Below are 17,149 nucleotides of genomic sequence, written 5' to 3'. Positions count from 1 at the left end.
TCATCGTCGATCTTTTTTCTCAAGTCTTGGGCGTGCATGAAGGAGCTTGACGTATGATCCTGATCCTTGTTGATTTATCATGCGTGTTTAGAGCGTGGACTATAGTTACGTAGTACGGAGACACATACTGTCATAGCACAAGGATGGACAAAAGCCAAGAATGAGGCCAATGCGACGCATGGGCATATATATACTCACAGTACAGAACACTCCGTACTGTCAATACTATCAGACGGTAGGAGTAGAGAAATTTAACAGCTCACAAATCCCACTTCGTACAGCTAGCCATAAAGGCAATCCGGCACTCTGGGCCCGACTCCGTATTGTTCTTAAGCCTTCCTATTTCCCCGCCCGAGTCCTTCTTTTCTCTTGGTCTCGGTTCTTTTTCTTTTCTTTTTCACTTTCCCGCATCGCCTGCAGTCGTGCATAATAGAATTGTTACTTGTTCGGGCTGTGTGCATGGCCTGTGCCAGTCTCTCGGGTAGCCATGCAAGCACATATAATACTATACAAACAATCCGTACATGTTGCAGGTAGCATGCAAAATACAAGCGTACACATCTACGTATTACTATTATTTCTACGTTAGTCTTCTCGTAACTTGGGACTTGACAGGCCCTCCCCACTCTGTCGCTTTCATCAGAACCAGATCCACGGTACAAAATGGATGCTCCACCAGCCAGCGCTATAATAGTAGAAGACATTAGATGGGGTCCTGCTCGTTTTCTCTGCTTTCTGTCTGTTCTACGTGCTTCTCACGACTCTTCCTCTCTATCCACAGGACTATTTCTATCTATACCTATATATATATATATTTACACCTCTTATTTGTTCTTCTCGCCCTTTCGATACCGAGGACGCTAATCAGCTAGCCTAATCGCCATATCAATCGGTGGCCTTGACTGTGTTGGATCGTCTTGGAAATGGCCATGACGCCTGACGTGAGTGCTCCTTTCTTGCCTGCCTATATCCCATAGTCTTAAGTCTAAATGTCTAATCGGACAACAGGACTCATCTACTTGGTTAGTCCGGCTTCTTGATTCTCCGAAAAAAAAAAGGCGTCGATTATCTAGCCTCCAGCAAGTGACAATAATTCTAACTCGCTGGTATGCAGTGACACCCAATCTCTAACGGAAAGCGTAACCGCATTTCCAATGGAGAATGGACGAACATATCATAAATATCATGAGGGCTGTACGCTTTTTACGCTTTCCCCTTCCTAACCATCCCTTTTTTGGCCGTTGTCCTATACCATATTGACTCTTTTCAGTATATCCCTACCCAAACGACGAGCAGGAGCTGGACCGACTCGATATGCAGCATCATATTTGGAAGCAAATCAATGATAACAAATTGCATTTTGCCCCGTTGCAAGATCCCAAACGAATCCTGGATATCGGCACCGGCTCAGGGATCTGGCCCATAGAGATGGGTACGCAACTTTTCTGTTCACAAGCATAGTTTTCTTCTCCCCTTCTTTTAACATGCCTTAGCGAGCATTTTCCCCGAGGCAAGTATCACCGGCACAGATTTGTCCCCCGTCCAGCCCACCGAGGTCCCCCCAAACGTGCACTTCTTAGTCGAAGATGCAACGGAAGAATGGCTCTGGGACGCCGACTACTTTGACTACATCCGGCTCAACAACATGGCCGGCGCGCTCCCCTCCAGCCGAGACCTAATCCAGAATGCGATGCGCGTCCTCAAACCGGGCGGCTGGCTAGAATGGCACGATATCGACATCACCCCGCGATGTGACGACGGCACTTTGCCACCCCCCAATCTAGATGGTGGTTACAGCCAATACGCATTCCACGACTGGCTAGAGATGCAAATCAAAGCCGCAGAAGAAGTGGAGCCATTTCGAGAAGTCCTCATCGCCGACAAGCTGGCGGCCGAGATGAGAGAAGAAGGCTTCGCAGACGTTACTGAGCGTGTCACAAAGGTCCCGATAAACCCCTGGCCAAAGGACCGCCGATTAAAGACGCTGGGTGCATGGTATGAGGAGAACTGGCTGGTTGGCCTGTCGGCATACACATACAAACCGTTTTTGGCGCTCGGCTGGACGAAGCCTGAAATCGAGGTGTTTCTGGTTTCCGTCCGGAAGTGTATTAGCAATCGACATATTCATGCATATCACAATTTCCATGTTGCGACTGCGAGGAAGCCTTTTCCTGGCGAACAAAATAGATGATATGAACTCTGGGACGAGGCCAATCCCTTTCTTACACACACACATACCTGATCGTTCTCAGGTATCACACTCGTCGATATTCTCTCTTGCACACACATCAGAGAAGAAAGATTACGACTTACTACGGCTTAAAAAAATAAAAAGAAAAAGATAACTCCTGATCTTTCTATATTTTTCGGTTTCCTTAAAAAGAAGTTTGCGACCCAAAGAAATTAGGCGTTCTCGGACATCAGGATCGATCCGTGCATTATATTCACGTACCTAGGTACAGGAGTTTTTGATTAAATGCAAATAGATACCCATAAGTCAGCAACTACTATTATGCCTACTATCAATTAGTTACGCAATATCACGATACTACAATACTGACGCCTTGTTACCAAGGAACCTTGGAGATGGACGCCCGGTATATCTATACAAAGTATAGGGGGCACTAAGCCTTTTATCAAGGTCATGACATGCCTGGCACATATAGTCACGTCGCTCCAGAGCTGAACGTTATCCTGTTGATGTCATGTGACGCACTTGCCCTAAGTAGAGATAACGTCGACGCCCAAAAAGGGAGCGTGCTGCAAATAGGTGCCTAATCCAAGACCGGCAATGCATACGTAGACAGGCATGCTAACTCTAGGTTATAGGTGAATGGATCGTATGTATTGACTCTAATTTAGCTGATTACATGTACACATGCACGTATATATATTCCAGATATATTTAGTTTATAGGTAAGAACAGACTCTAGGATTCTTAACTTTATATCCCATCCCGTCCTAACCCCCACCGACCAACCTCACGCATCGCCTCTTCGCCGCCCTCTGCCAATCGTCCATTTGCATTCGACGCATTGGCATCACCAAGAACCCCCGCCACGCAGTGCCATCCGTTTCGTCCACCACCCCAGCGAAGCACTTCGTTCTTATAGCGTTCTCCAGCTTGCCGATCAATCGACAGCTTGCCCGCTTGGAACACGTCCTGCCAGATCTTGTTGGCAATCGCTCGGTCAAATATATAACTGTAGTACGTAGCGCCATAGCCGTATAAATGCCCAAAGAACCCTTGCCAAGATGTCAGAGGGTTGCTGTCCTGGGGATCGGGAAGAGAGCAATGCGTAGAAAAGACCTGGTGGTAGATACCAGTGCTGTCGATGGATCTCTTACTTCCATTACCCGCTGCTAGCGCATGATACGCTTGGTCGACAAGCGCCATTAGGATTTGCGCTTCGTTCTCAACTGCCCCGTAGATATTCCCGTTTGCTGCGCGATCTGCCGCCATGCTTTGCATCATGTTCTCCGATAAAGGTTGGTCGCTCTCCCAGTGTCGTGCATAGAGTGAGAGAACTTCTGGCGCCGTGGCAAAGCTCTCCATGAGCACAGATGGCAGCTCCGCAAAGTCAGTTGAACATCTTGTACCTGAGATCGACTGCAGTGGCGTCTGTCCAAGTACGGAGTGTACTGCATGTCCCATTTCGTGGAATAGTGTTCTCACGCTATGTTCGGAGAGCAGCGTGGGCGGACCGTTACCAGACACTGGTGGCTCCGGGAAATCGCAGACAAGAGCAATCGTAGGTAGTTGTCGGAGAGTATTCGAACCTGGAATCATTGCCGTAGCCATCCCATCGTTAGGATGAGACGGGGGGTCCATTGCTGCTGATTCGGCGATTTCATCCGCAGATATTTCACGCGCACACCGAAGCGTAAAATGAGCTGGATTTGGACTCTTGTTAGGCCGCGTAAACAAATCACAATATATCACAGCAATGTGCTGCCCCGACTCGTCAACGACATCCAATCGGCGAACGTCAGAATTCCAAGTTTCCCCTGGAAGTGTCTCCTGTGGTACTAGCCGCAGTCCATACAGACGATTCCAGAGGCGTGAAAGACCTTGCATCACGGTCCCCAGCGAGAAGAACTCCGGAACTCTGCTCAACTCACGAGATCGTCGAGCCATCGCATAGTCCAATACACGCTTCTGAACGTAGTATGCATGATCCCACGGCTGTAGTGGTGATGATCCCTTAATGCGCTGAAGCTTGGAAAGCTCTTCCTGCACTGGAACGCGGTTGTTATCGATAAGAGCCGTCAAGAAGTTGGAAACCGCCTCAGGCGTTTTGGCCATTTTATCGCTCAATGCCATGTGAGCATATGTAGTATATCCCGACAATTTGGCCAGTTCCGCTCGCTTCGATAGAAGCTCTTCTAGCCGATGAATTTGACGTTTGCTCGATGTTCGTGTCGCCATATAAACTTCCCTCCTAGCTTGTTCATTGTGCATAGATCTGAGCGCTAATCTAGGTTCCATGCCCCAAGTCGGAATAGGGACACTGTTCCACCTCTGTAACTGATGCACAACCACGGGATCTAAACCCTGAACACTGCTCTTGCTCAGCACAACATGTGGCCTCGCCGGTTCAGCTCCGTTGGCAAAATCAGAGCCCAGCTGGCTGATATCGTTGGACAGGTTGACGAATCGCTGTCGATCTTTCGGGGGCATGTGGATTGCGGAATTTGAAAAGTCTTTGATCAGTATTTGAGCAACCATTTTCTCGCCTTCGGTCCAACTGGATGTTACTTCGGGGGTAGCTGCTGCCTTCTTCAACTGGTCATGCAAGCCCGTCGTGGTGTTGAGAATATTCATATACTCAAACATGAGCGCGTAAGCCTGCGTAGCTGCCTCCTGTATCCTTGGATCTGGATGATTGCCTCGCACGAAATCAGACAAATCAATAACTCGGCACAAAAGATCACTTAATCGATCTAAGTCCTTGGCCATTGATTTGTAGTCCTCCAGCGTAGACGCTCCCAGAACCTTTGAAACGATGCGTTGGCATTTCTGCAGTGACGTTTGCGCGAACTGTCGGAACCCTTCAGGATTGCTCAGGTATTGGTTTTGCACGATGCCGGTTCGTTTGGAACTATTTGCTCGTCGATTCGAGAACTCTCGCCAGAATGGACGCGAATCAAAAACCCGTCTCAATGTCTCGTCATCGCGTTGCTTTGCAAACTTGCTTGCTGCTGCAAAATCGACAGAAGCCTGCTGCTGATCGGCAGCGACGGCTGTTGCAAAAGTTCGCTCGGCATTGGAACGCTGCAGACGCTGCAGGCAGACGCGGCAGGTCCATGGTCGAGACCGCACGGTATGCAGCATATTAGCATTAGAATCAGGACTCAACCCTGCATGGTGATGTTGGGGGAAGAACGTGACAGACAGTTTTTTTCCCTTCTCAGCCGAAGTGCCGAGTTGCCGCAATAGGCTTGGCTCCGTTCCTGCTCTTCCCGATCGGATCAACATCAACGTCAGCTCCCGCAACAAAGCAGCAGAAAAGGCTTTGAAAGTCCTCTTCCTCAACTCATACTCCACGCCGTCGCATCCATTGGCCCTTGACTTCTTCTGCATTCAGGATGTCATTCCGGCCAATGCTCCAGCGAGTATGTATCTATCCTATTTTCCCACTCCTGTTGCCGGCGGAAGTGAAGCAAGCAGTCCAGATATTAACGGTGTACTCAGCGAGCTGTCGCTCCCATAGCAGCGACTCTCCTTGCTGGAGGTATAGTTGCATACCCTAGACATACTGCGTACGCGGAGAGTCCTTCAGATGCTGTGCGTGAAGCCATTGCCTCCCGTGACCCAACTTCCTAAGTTTTTTCTCATCAACCTAACTGTCACCCTACAACAGAGAAAACCCATTTACGATGACTATCCCGACGAGTTGGCTCCTGTGCCGACAAAGAAGCCCGCTGCTACCATCCCTTATTCTCCTCCTTCAGAAGCTCCATCTTCGACAGAAACTTCTAGCCCAACCGACCTTTTGACGGCGCAAATCCGCCGAGCCCGCCTCTTCCTTTATGCGCACTCTCTAGCCGCGGAGAACAGTTTCAACGACTTTCTATCCCGTGTGCTTCGCGTAGAAAATGCCTTCACCAACACAGTTGCATCTCTCGCTCCGTCTCCCGAGTCTGGCGAACGAATTCTCCCGGGAGGTGTCTACGTCATTGTGTCAGCGATGGCTGGATCGATTGTCTCTCGGAATCGCGGAATTATTTTGCGGACAGCGACTCCTCTTGCATTCGGTACCGTTGCGGCCTGGAGCTTACTGCCTGTGACTATGCGAAATATCTCGGACTTGGCCTGGGAATACGAGAAGAGAGTACCGGTGGTGGCTGACAACCATCTCAAGGCCCACAACTACATTCAACACGTTTACACAACTGGAGTTGCTCATAGCAAGATGGGCCGCGTGATGTTGGAGGATAAAATTGGAGAGGCCCGAGAGTACCTCGAAGAATGGGTGAGAAAGGGCCGATAATTTCCATACATGATTGCTTCTGAGCACGGCGCAATTCGGTACGGTCAGAAATGGTATTCGTGCCTTTGCTTACCCTATGTAAAACCTATTCCTCTGCCGAAGTATGTATGTGAACCTGTTATCATGTTTCAAACTATACTTTTCCTCTAGACCTCAGATTTTTCCTTTGTGTGTATGTGTGTGATTAGTTGGCATACTAGGCGTGTTACTGCGAAATATGAATGCATTATTGCCATTCTACGCAAATCCATTTCATTCCTATGAGCGGTCTGTTGCTATGCCGAATAGTAACAAGAACAGATCCCTTTTATTATTATACATATGCAGGCCGTAAGGTTACTACGTCTGTCCAGCAGCTTCGTTTTCTCCAGCCTTGGGTGGCGGTGCAAGCGGCGTACCTCTTCGTGAAGGTGCAAAATCCTCCTCCTTACTCTTCTTCTCCCCTTCGGCAAAATATTCGTCAAACGTCCTACTGGGTGAAATGCCTGTATGCCGGTTCTTTCGTGCTGACTTGCCTGACCGCGGAGGAGCAGCAGTGGGTGACGATAAAGGAGGAGGCGAGGACATGTTTGCAGGAACGAGATAGTTTCCCGTGGCAGCTGCAGGGTTAGAAATTGTAGCATATGACTCTGCCGGTCGCTCAAGCCCGTCCTCTCTCGTCTCAAAGACAACTTCACCCGGCCCTTCAACTTCCTCCCCTAGGCCCACAGGCAGCCTGTGTAATGCTCCATATCCAAGAACAGCTCCCAGCGCACCTTCCCCTCCCCAGCCTCTTGTTGGCACCAATTCCACTTCTCGAACAACATCGAACTCGCTGTTATATACCCAAAGCACTAGACTCCGGTTGAGATGATCCTCAACCAACTCGCCCAACGCTGACTCTCCTCGCAGTGTGCCGCTTGGCGATCCTAGTATATAATCTGAGTGTTCTAACAAGCCCGCTAAATAAGCGGGGCTAAGTGGTGACGGTATTGACAGAACATGCCAGATGTGCTGTGAAACGGATAATGGAGCGAGTTGTAATGTAAGGCCTAATGAGGGATTCTCTTTCGAAACCGGAATGGAAATTGTATGTGTCCTTTGACCCTGTAAGTTGATCAGTACGCTTCCCCTTGTTGATGGACGCATATAGTTAATGCAGCATACCTTTGCGCTCCAAATTTCCAGAGACACACTGGAACCTGCGCAGTTGCGCACTTCTGTCACAAACAGGTTGTGGTCTGGCTCTTCCTACATGCGAGACATGTAAGCAAGTGGCGCGCAAGAATACAGGGTGCTGGAGTCCTCACAATAAGATGCCCGTTTATTCCAATAATAAAATCAAACCAAGGCTCAAGTGGCAGGTCTGCATCTTTGTTGCGGAGTATTTGAAAGCCAAACGAGTTGTCTCCGGGCCCATTGGCATTCTGCTGCACGCCCTCGCTGTCGAGTCGTCCTATAAACCTATTGAGTGCGCCGAACATGGTTAAAGAAAATGAGATGCTCGAATTGTTGTAGGTGTGCTGTCCCCGCGTATATTTACGCTCTGGAGAGCTGTCCAGAACGGGTACAGGCGGCCAACAAACAATGCAAACAGAGAGCTCCCGCTCCACTTTATTTGCTCCAGCTTCACGGAGGGCAGCTTCTTCAAAAGTGGTTGAACAACCATGAATTCTGCCATGCCAACGAAAGGCCTGTCTAAACCAATAGCCTACTGCAATGAACGAGGCGGCTGAAGAAGTTGCGCCTCCCGAGGTGCATTATTATAGCGACATAGGTGAAGTCCCTTGGGACATTCAGAAGTAAGGCATGGATTACACATTTTACCCAGGACCGAACTGACTTACGTGCTAGTTACTGGTATCAGCGACATCGCATTTTCTCAAAATATGAAGAAGGCATCTGGCTGACTGACGAGGCCTGGTTTGGAGTCACTCCTGAGCCAATCGCAAAGTAAGTATTGCCATTTCTTGTGTTTCTGCCCACGTCGGGGCTGACAGTGGTCGTAGTAAAATCGCGGAGCATATAGCATCTTCTGTCCCGGAAAATAAGGTGGTTTTGATAGATGCATTTGCCGGAGCAGGTGGTAACAGCATAGCCTTCGCCAAGTCTGGTCGATGGAAGCGAGTCTATGCTATTGAAAAAGACCCCGCTGTGCTAGCTTGCGCCAAACACAATGCTAAGATATACGGAGTTCAGTCGAAGATTACTTGGTTTGAAGGTGACTGTTTCGCTATACTGAAGAAACAGTTGAAAGACTTGGGTCCTTATAGCGTTATCTTTGCCAGTCCTCCTTGGGGAGGTATGACTCTTTCTAAGCACCGGGTTTTCTCGCTGGATACTGACTAGCCATCCACAGGTCCTGGATACCGATCCGACGATATTTTCAATCTGCATTGCATGGAACCGTATTCATTGAACTATATGTGTCAAGAATACTCTCTTTTATCAAAACACATAGTTCTTTATCTCCCACGGACCTCGGATCTCAAACAGTTGGCTAGATTAGTCGACAATGGCGAAAAGATCCATGTGAAGCATTACTGCATGGAGGGTTCTAGTAAGGCACTTTGCGCTTACTATGGAGACTTCAAAACTTCTACATGGGATTGAGAAGGAAAATGCCACAAGGCGCTGCCATGCAAACCCTCAGCATTCCCGCCAGCAGCCATGATGGACCGAGGCTGCGAAACCACTTTTTGTCTGATTATCATTTCTTAGTAATGCCACTTGAAAGCCTATCAGTAGTAAGCGCTAAACTGATATGATAAACCAACAACAATAGTTTTCAAAAGCTATTGATAGTCTCATTTATATCTCACCGCCAAAAGTATTGCCGGCATAACGACCGTAGTACTACGGCGGACTACAAGTGACACATTGAGCAAACTGCTGATCGAGCCAATAAACGTCCAGGAAACCAAAGCGGTGGGCCACAATAAAAACCACCTTTATGCAGCCATCAAGTCCGCCGCTAACTGTTGTGAGCTCCGCGGTTACTTCATCTGCAGTTACCTACTTATTATCCTTCGATTTTTCATCAATCTCCTCTCAGTTTCAGTTCATATAGACTGGGCTACGCCGATGGAAACGCGATGCTGACGGATGGTTGAAACGCTATACTCATTGAGGGATACCCTTACTCGAGTCTCACGACTGCCCAGCACCGTCCGCCCATCATGCCTCACGCCACCGAAAATGGCGGCAACATCGGCGACGACCTCGATTTCCAGAATGTTTTGGCGCAGATAAATGCGCCGGATGGCGGCCAGTTTGATTTTATGGGACGCGACTTGGAGACTGGCGAAAAGGCGGACGATGCTATTGATTTCGAGGATTTCGACGATGATGATCTCCCTGAAGAAGAGGGTCCCGGCGCCCCCGCTGTTCAAGTGCTGGAAGTGAAGCAGGAGGATGATTTGGATCCAGGGAAATTTTTGTCGGGCGATCTCTTTGGCGATGACGAGGCTCCCGCTGACCAGGAGGGCCGAGATGGAGTGGACGATCTATTCGGTGATGGAGTATTATCTCCTGTTGCCGAGCAGACAGAGACAACGGAGAATGCTTTTCTAAATAAAGAGCAGGCTGTTGCCGGCATAGACACTAGCACCGCTTTGCCGCATCTCGAAAATGTACCGGATGAAGATGGCGACATCGATCTTTTCGGTGAGGTTCCGGAGGAGCCTCCCTCGCCCACAGAGGAAGACATGGATCCGGCAACACTGAATGCTTGGAGAGAACAACAAGCTCTATTCGCAAGATCTGCTGCGGCTGCAGTTCCTGGACCCGATCACATACCTGCTCCGCCTGAAAATGATGAAGAACTTCTAAAGTCATTATGGCCTAATTTCGACCGAGATTCGTTCCCGCGATTTGTTGAGCTTTTCCGTCATAAGAAAGCTTTTTACCTTGGAAAGCAAGCTGCAAAGCCTCCAAAGGCCGTCCTGCCTACCAAAATCAATCTCGAATTTGGCTTGGATCAAGAACGGATCTTCAAAACGGGAGGACAAGGGAATAAGCGTGCCTTTGATTTCGAAAGCCAAGGATTAATATCGCTACAACAAGTAGATGATTCACCCGTAGAACCCGAAGATAATTTCGATGCTGAGATCGATGAATCGGAGATTCTCCCTGGAGGTGTCACCATGCAAGATCTTCGTATCTTGTGTACTGACTGGGACGTCAAGACTGAGATCTTAGACGCGGATGTCGAGGAAGAAGTTCCATTAAAAGCGACCCCTGTTCTACCCACCGATGAAACTGCGTGGTCACTGGATATGGAAGATGTGCAACCAACTAAGAAACGCAGGATGGGGCGAGAACCACACGAGCTTTTGAATATTTCCGACATTGAGATACCTTTCCTTGATGATCCAGCACGCTTAACTGCGCAGATTTCCAAGAAGATTGTTATTGATATGAACGATGCACGTTTGTTGCTTGATACCAGACCCGAGGCTATTCTACAAAAACCGAAGACATTACCAGGCCACGAACGGGATGAAATGGACGTCAATACCACCAAGCGCATAAATCAACGCTATAATATCTCCAACGATGATGCTTATGATATGCTCAAAGAAAATCATCAAAGCAGGGTCCGAAGCACACTGGGAAATGCCGCACTCGAGCACAGCATGCCTGCTTTACGGTTGCAATGGCCATATTATAAGACAGAGCTTTCAACGACTGAGGCTCGGTCCTTTCACCGTCCAGCCTTGTCCTTCCGGCCAATGGTCAGTTCCTGGTTCAAGAATTCTCCTGTTATTAAACGAAAGCACCAGAAAGGAAAGGACGCCAAGACCCTTTACAATTCTACCAAATCTCTGTCCATGGGAGACAATGCAACCATGTTGTTGCTGGAATACTCAGAAGAAGTCCCAATGATGATGTCTAATTTCGGCATGGCAAACCGCCTAGTTAACTACTATCGTCGAAAGAATGCCGACGACGCCACTCGCCCAAAAGCCGACATTGGCGAGACGAATGTCCTGTTACCCCAAGACAAAAGCCCGTTTTCAATTTTTGGCCATATTGATCCCGGAGAGACCACCCCTGCTATCACCAACACAATGTATCGCGCTCCCGTTTTCAATCACCAGCCGAAGTCTACAGATTTTCTGGTCGTTCGAGGCACCACTCAATCCAATGGATCTGATTATTTCATAAAGAATCTAGAAAATGTCTACGTGGTTGGGCAGCAGCTTCCATCAACTGACATTCCTGGACCGCATTCACGAAAAGTCACAACGGTAGCCAAGAACCGCCTGAAAATGCTCACTTTTCGGCTGATGAAGAAAGAGGGGAACATGCAAGTTTCAATTAATCAGGTTACTGCACATTTGCCAGGGTCTTCTGATATGCAAAATCGACAAAAAATGAAGGATTTTGTTCATCACGACAAGGACACCAAAATGTGGGTCCCGATTGGGAACATTCCAGATTCAGACGTCATCAGATCCTGGATTCAGCCAGAGGATGTCTGTCTACTAGAATCTATGCAAGTTGGGCTTCAGCATCTTCATGACACTGGCCATGCTAACGGTGCTGACGATGAGGATGATGATGTCGAGGGTGAAAGCTTCGAACAACAAATGGCACCGTGGCGTGCCACTCGCAACTTCACAATGGCGTCTCAGGGCAAGGCTATGTTGAAGTTGCATGGTGAAGGTGATCCCACTGGTCGGGGTGAAGGTTTCAGTTTCGTCAAGACCTCGATGAAAGGTGGATTCCAAGCTATTGGAGAGAGCGCACAGGAAAAAATGGAAAAAAGAGAGCAAAAGGAGACTGGAGGGCATAGTTACAACGTGGCTAGACAGCAAAGGGCATATGAGCAATCCATTCGTCATATTTGGGATTCTCAGAAAGCAAGTCTGTCATCTAGAGTGGAAGCTTCTGACATAGATAGCGATATGGATCAAGACGATGAGGAGGACTTCAACAAGCCCACACCACGAGAAGCTGCGACACCATCATTCCGTCGTGATGATGAGAGTATGAGTCAATTCAGCAGACTGAGCAGCCGAAGCCAACGAGGCAAGGTGTTGAGGATTACTCGAGATTTTATGGACGAGAACGGAAACATCTATCAGAAAGAACAGCTAGTCTGGGATCCACGTGTCATACGGAAGTATATGCAGCTGCGACATCGTGTCGAAGCTGTCAACACCCAGTTCGTCCCACCTTACAATATTCTAATATAGAATCGTGCTAACATGCCTCTAGGCTTGCTGAATTACAGCCGACAGGTGACAAGGAGGTTGATGCACGCAATAAGAAACTGTAAGCAGAGCGAGCACATGAAAATACTTATTTTTTTTTCCCTGCAGGAAGCTGACATTCCGTCTTTTCTTTTCTTACCAGGTTGGAAGCCGAATTATCACGGCTAAATCGCAATAAAGAACGACGCTTTGCCCGTGAAAAACAAAAAGGAATAGGCAGGACACCGGTTGGTGACTCTGAAGAAGCAGGAACCCCTTCGAAGTCTGGTGGAACTACAACGCGAAAATGCGCCAATTGCGGTCTAGTTGGGCATATCAAAACAAATAAGAAGTATTTATTTATCCCTGTCTTTCCTCTCTTTTTTCCCATTTAGTACTAACATTCATTGCTAACCTCTTTCTTCTCTTCAGACTTTGCCCCAAATTGAATGGCAGTGCACCACCGGATGAAGGTGTTAGTGAAACAGCATTCTCTATGGCTGGCTCGTCCACTTTCTAAAATTTATGGTGCATACCATACTGGAAACCCGTCTCCCCCCCCCCCATGGTTGTAACTAACCTTGATACCTTGATCTTTATCCGACTATCAAAAATCATTTAACTACCATACCTTATCATCATGCATAGGGTGTTATCGGCGTTGTTTCATGTACCAAACTCTTTCTCCTCCCCTTTCTTGTCTGTTTTATTGTGGGCTTTGGGTATACCAATTGAATGGATGGATGGATAGCTGGTGTTGTTGTTGATTTATTTCCCCCCACCCCTAGGTTAGCGCTCCTTCAGAGATTGGTATGTAAATACATATTTTCTCTTCTGAGAGAAGATTAGATTGTAGACTTATCCATAAATCTATCGGAATTGAATCAGGAATAAAAGGGCACTGCTCGACGATTGATTATGAATATAGGTTTTAGTAGCGATAGACAACAGCGGATGCTCCCCGGTGTGAGGAGAAATAAAGATATGCAACAAAGACAACAGACAGACTGATCCTGTTTGTTGGGTGGGAGCTCTCGGTTTGAAAGTACACATGTAAATAATTTTACTTTCCATCACACCAGGGTGTAAACAGAATGCGTCACCCTTGTTTTAGAAACGACCAGTCACCAAACTCCTACCACGTTCTATCTCTAAAACGTTCCTCACTGATTTTGGCCGCCGCCAGGTATAGCCTACAAAGGCCGCCTTCGTTCGCAGGTTTAGGGCTGTTGGGCCAACGACTGCATCTCGAAGAATTTTATCACGGGCTCTTTTTCTCTCTTTGTTCTTCCTTTTTCTGGCCGCGGTCTTCTCAACGTCGACTTTGTCCGCATTCAAGTTGTCTTCTGCTTTTTCCTGACATACTATTGCCAGCGGATCAGGCTCGGACTCGGGCACTGAGGCGTCCTTCATTAACTGGTGTTTTCCTTGTGGTAGAATGGGTACATCTATGAAGTCCAGATTGCTTCTATCAGAATAGTTGGTGTCTTCCCAGCTCTTTGCTTCTGGTATATATGGAGGACGACGATGTAGCATTTCACCCCAAGGAATTTGACGGAAGAATCGGTGGGCCTTGATGTCACGAGCATCGTCACTATAGACGTGCCTAGCTTGGGGGTGATAATTCTTGGGCTCTGCAGTATTGCCATAAATTGGGTTATATATTCTGTGCCATAAGGCACAGTCATTGGTCTTGTATCCCCTACTAGACAGTCTGAATTCCTTCCTTTGCAGCAACTGCTGAATTAAGTCGATTGCGTGGTACGATATCATAAGGTCGCTCAGCCGTTCCTGAGGAAAACCAAGGGTCAAGATATGGTGCTGCAAGGAATTAGAAAACTTCTAGACAAGATAACAGCATTGAGATACCCACCAGAATATATCTCTTGGTCTCTTCCCTATTCTCACGGTAGAAAGGAGTCACACCATAAAGGCACTGATTGAATTTGTCAGCCGTTATGCTTTTTTTTGGGTGTGAGACTGAAAGATACCTCGTAAAGTATAATCCCTATACTCCAGTAATCACACCTACCATCATAGGGTTCCCCGGATATAATTTCAGGTGCCATGTACTGACTTGTCCCCACAATACTTCGAGCAAAACGTCTTTTCTCGTTCCGGTCACGCCAATCAAGCATGTGCTTACCAACTTGAGGCACAAATGCCTCGTTCCCCTCTTGCTGGAACCGGTTTGTATCTGTTTGTTGCGACTTCGGATTCTCAGACTGATCCTCAGCATCGCCCTTGATTTCAATACCCAATTTAGAAACCAAGGAGTACCGATGATTATTAAAATATGCTTGGTTATGAGACCAATGACCATCAAAAGCGAGGCCGAAATCCGCAAGTTTCAGATGTCCAGATGCAGAGATTAGAAAATTTTCAGGTTTCACATCTCGATGAATCCAGCCAAGGCGATGAGCTTCTTCGACGCAAAGAATCATTTCCGCCACGTACCACATGGTATCTCTCTCCGAGAGCACGCCATGTCGGATGAGAAGACCAAAGAAGTCGCCACCAATCTCGTACTCCATGACGAGGTAGAGATGGCTAGTATCTTGAAAGCTAGCAATGAGCGGCACAATCCACTTTGATCTCTCAGATGCGGTCAAGAATTCTCTTTCAGCACGAATATGACCTTCCTGGCAATGACGAACCATATCTGCCTTACGTATAACCTTCATGGCATATACATTCCCCTGTTGTCTTTGAACGGTCCTCCGCGACGTGTTACCTTCTGCCAGACGACTTGATCTGGTCGTAAACCTCCGGCTATATCTGCTACTTTTGAGTTCACTGAGTGCTATACTAGCGTCTCTTCCTTGATCTGACGAGTCCCGATCAAGGCTTTTTTCCTTTACTAGCTGAACAACACCAAAACTCCCCTGGCCCAGAACTCGGATTATGTCATAGCCTGCTGTCGAGATAGTGTCCGTCTTATGAAAGCGATTTGATCGAGTCTTTAGAACTCGTGACTGCCGCAAATGCTCGCTTTCCTGAGTAATCCATGCCTTTTGCGCCGCCGTTCGTTCTCCGTGAGTAAATGGTAACGCCCGTAAGTGTTCTTGGAGCTCTCGTAATCTTTGATTACGGCTGTCTTGAGTTAAATATATTGAATTGAAATGAGTTTCAAAAAATACTTTGGCTGCCGCTGCCGTTTCGACCGTGACTATAGACGGCTTAATTTTGGGCATAGTGGCTGATTTTATTGATGGAGCAGACCTGCTGGACTGAGAGCGAAGCCTCTGGGCGGAAATCTCGTACCCAGTCGAGATGCCATCCAAAGAGCTGTGGTGGTCAGATTGACTGAAGATAGGGGAATCCTCAACTGACGGATCTGTGCTCCATGGTACTGAGCCGTCCCATTTGCTACGTGATACAACAGGGCAAGAGCCGTCCATATTAACAATTGCGACTCGAGGTTTGGGCCTTGTGCGGCGAATCACAGTCGGCGGCCCAAAGATTGACAGTTTCTGTGATAGTCGGCGAGGCAGAACTGGAGCCCGATTAAATTGGTTGACCTTGGATTCAACATCGTTTCTGATCTCAAAGCGTTTTTGGGCCAAGCTGTCTGTTTCTGCAATAGAGTTATCTTTATGTGAGACGTAGGACTTTTTTTGACGATAGTCGTGCTTCACAGAGGCCTCATCAGAAAACTCAGAGATGTAAACTGAATCGTCCGCGATCAACACCCTATCTGATTCTAGATCTGAGCTGCTAGAGGGACATGGTGTACTGGTATCCACGGGGCTACTCGATGTGGTGGATGTGGTGGCTAAGCAAAATTAGCTCTTGCCTGTCCATCTCATGAATCACTTACAGAGATTTTCAGAGTTCCCAGAGCTCCAAAATCCCAACCTAGACAGCAACTTTGCACTACTCCTTCTAAACTTCGAAGCTATGCGGCCTGAAGGCTGCTCCTTCGGCGGCCTGTTCTTTGGCGCAGAAGTCGGTCTCACATTCTCACCAGAGCCCTGAGGATAATCACCGAGAACGACTGCTTCGTTATTCGACGTCGTAGCTTTCAAGCGGCTGTCGGATGTCCTCATCTTTCGCCTCAGCATCGTGAACGCCTTCGTATGTATACTGACTGAAGCAGGTCGGAGGTGAGGTGGGCTAAGTATAATGCTGGATTGACCTATCGATGATTGCAATTATCGTCGACGTATAATTCAGTAAACCTCTGATCGTGACTGACTCTCGGAGAAGGAGATGGATGGCATAGCTTCAACTGTGAAGGAAGGAGCCGGATCACTAGGTACAGTTCCTGCCTGAGGCACGTTGCTTACTCAAAGGACGGTCATAAATATTTAACTAGTTGGTATAGAATATATAAACATACACAGGCATCGTATTGATGTTTTCTATCACACATGATGTTTCGTCGTATTCGCGAGCGACACAAGAAACGACCGGCACAACAGGAATCCAACTTTTTTGACATAAGGGAACAGAAAAACAAGATAAATATGAAGA

The 17,149-nt window shown here is 47.7% G+C and overlaps 7 protein-coding genes across 7 annotated transcripts; 4 read left to right on the top strand and 3 right to left on the bottom strand.

Annotated features, from left to right (window-relative positions):
• Window positions 1–923: 923 nt before the first annotated feature.
• Window positions 924–2,191, top strand: UA08_08993 (hypothetical protein; the record flags this gene model as incomplete). The annotated part of the gene is made up of 5 exons (XM_020264050.1): window positions 924–941; window positions 1,009–1,022; window positions 1,115–1,194; window positions 1,271–1,432; window positions 1,494–2,191. The coding sequence occupies 5 exons, from the start codon at window positions 924–926 to the stop codon at window positions 2,189–2,191; spliced, it is 972 nt and encodes a 323-aa protein (XP_020115818.1).
• Window positions 2,192–2,944: 753 nt separating this feature from the next.
• On the bottom strand, window positions 2,945–5,335 carry UA08_08992 (Mitochondrial intermediate peptidase; the record flags this gene model as incomplete). The annotated part of the gene is made up of 1 exon (XM_020264049.1): window positions 2,945–5,335. The coding sequence occupies one exon, from the start codon at window positions 5,333–5,335 to the stop codon at window positions 2,945–2,947; it is 2,391 nt and encodes a 796-aa protein (XP_020115891.1).
• Window positions 5,336–5,589: 254 nt separating this feature from the next.
• UA08_08991 (hypothetical protein) lies at window positions 5,590–6,494 on the top strand (the record flags this gene model as incomplete). The annotated part of the gene is made up of 3 exons (XM_020264048.1): window positions 5,590–5,616; window positions 5,696–5,788; window positions 5,865–6,494. The coding sequence occupies 3 exons, from the start codon at window positions 5,590–5,592 to the stop codon at window positions 6,492–6,494; spliced, it is 750 nt and encodes a 249-aa protein (XP_020115819.1).
• Window positions 6,495–6,833: 339 nt separating this feature from the next.
• UA08_08990 (hypothetical protein) lies at window positions 6,834–7,957 on the bottom strand (the record flags this gene model as incomplete). The annotated part of the gene is made up of 3 exons (XM_020264047.1): window positions 6,834–7,580; window positions 7,641–7,724; window positions 7,784–7,957. The coding sequence occupies 3 exons, from the start codon at window positions 7,955–7,957 to the stop codon at window positions 6,834–6,836; spliced, it is 1,005 nt and encodes a 334-aa protein (XP_020115892.1).
• A 235-nt stretch (window positions 7,958–8,192) lies between these two features.
• On the top strand, window positions 8,193–9,086 carry UA08_08989 (hypothetical protein; the record flags this gene model as incomplete). Its single annotated transcript, XM_020264046.1, has 4 exons — window positions 8,193–8,275; window positions 8,328–8,426; window positions 8,483–8,775; window positions 8,935–9,086. The coding sequence occupies 4 exons, from the start codon at window positions 8,193–8,195 to the stop codon at window positions 9,084–9,086; spliced, it is 627 nt and encodes a 208-aa protein (XP_020115893.1).
• Window positions 9,087–9,652: 566 nt separating this feature from the next.
• On the top strand, window positions 9,653–12,759 carry UA08_08988 (hypothetical protein; the record flags this gene model as incomplete). The annotated part of the gene is made up of 2 exons (XM_020264045.1): window positions 9,653–12,645; window positions 12,699–12,759. 2 exons carry the CDS (start codon window positions 9,653–9,655, stop codon window positions 12,757–12,759), a joined length of 3,054 nt encoding a protein of 1,017 aa, XP_020115773.1.
• Window positions 12,760–13,783: 1,024 nt separating this feature from the next.
• UA08_08987 (hypothetical protein) lies at window positions 13,784–16,737 on the bottom strand (the record flags this gene model as incomplete). Its single annotated transcript, XM_020264044.1, has 4 exons — window positions 13,784–14,307; window positions 14,706–15,766; window positions 15,938–16,448; window positions 16,494–16,737. 4 exons carry the CDS (start codon window positions 16,735–16,737, stop codon window positions 13,784–13,786), a joined length of 2,340 nt encoding a protein of 779 aa, XP_020115772.1.
• Window positions 16,738–17,149: the final 412 nt, after the last annotated feature.

This window comes from Talaromyces atroroseus (genome assembly GCF_001907595.1).
Source record: "Talaromyces atroroseus strain IBT 11181 chromosome Unknown scaffold_17, whole genome shotgun sequence".
In the NCBI taxonomy this organism is placed as follows: Eukaryota; Fungi; Ascomycota; class Eurotiomycetes; order Eurotiales; family Trichocomaceae; genus Talaromyces; species Talaromyces atroroseus.
Note: the sequence above shows the minus strand (reverse complement) of the source record. Positions and strands in the feature narration are given on the sequence as shown.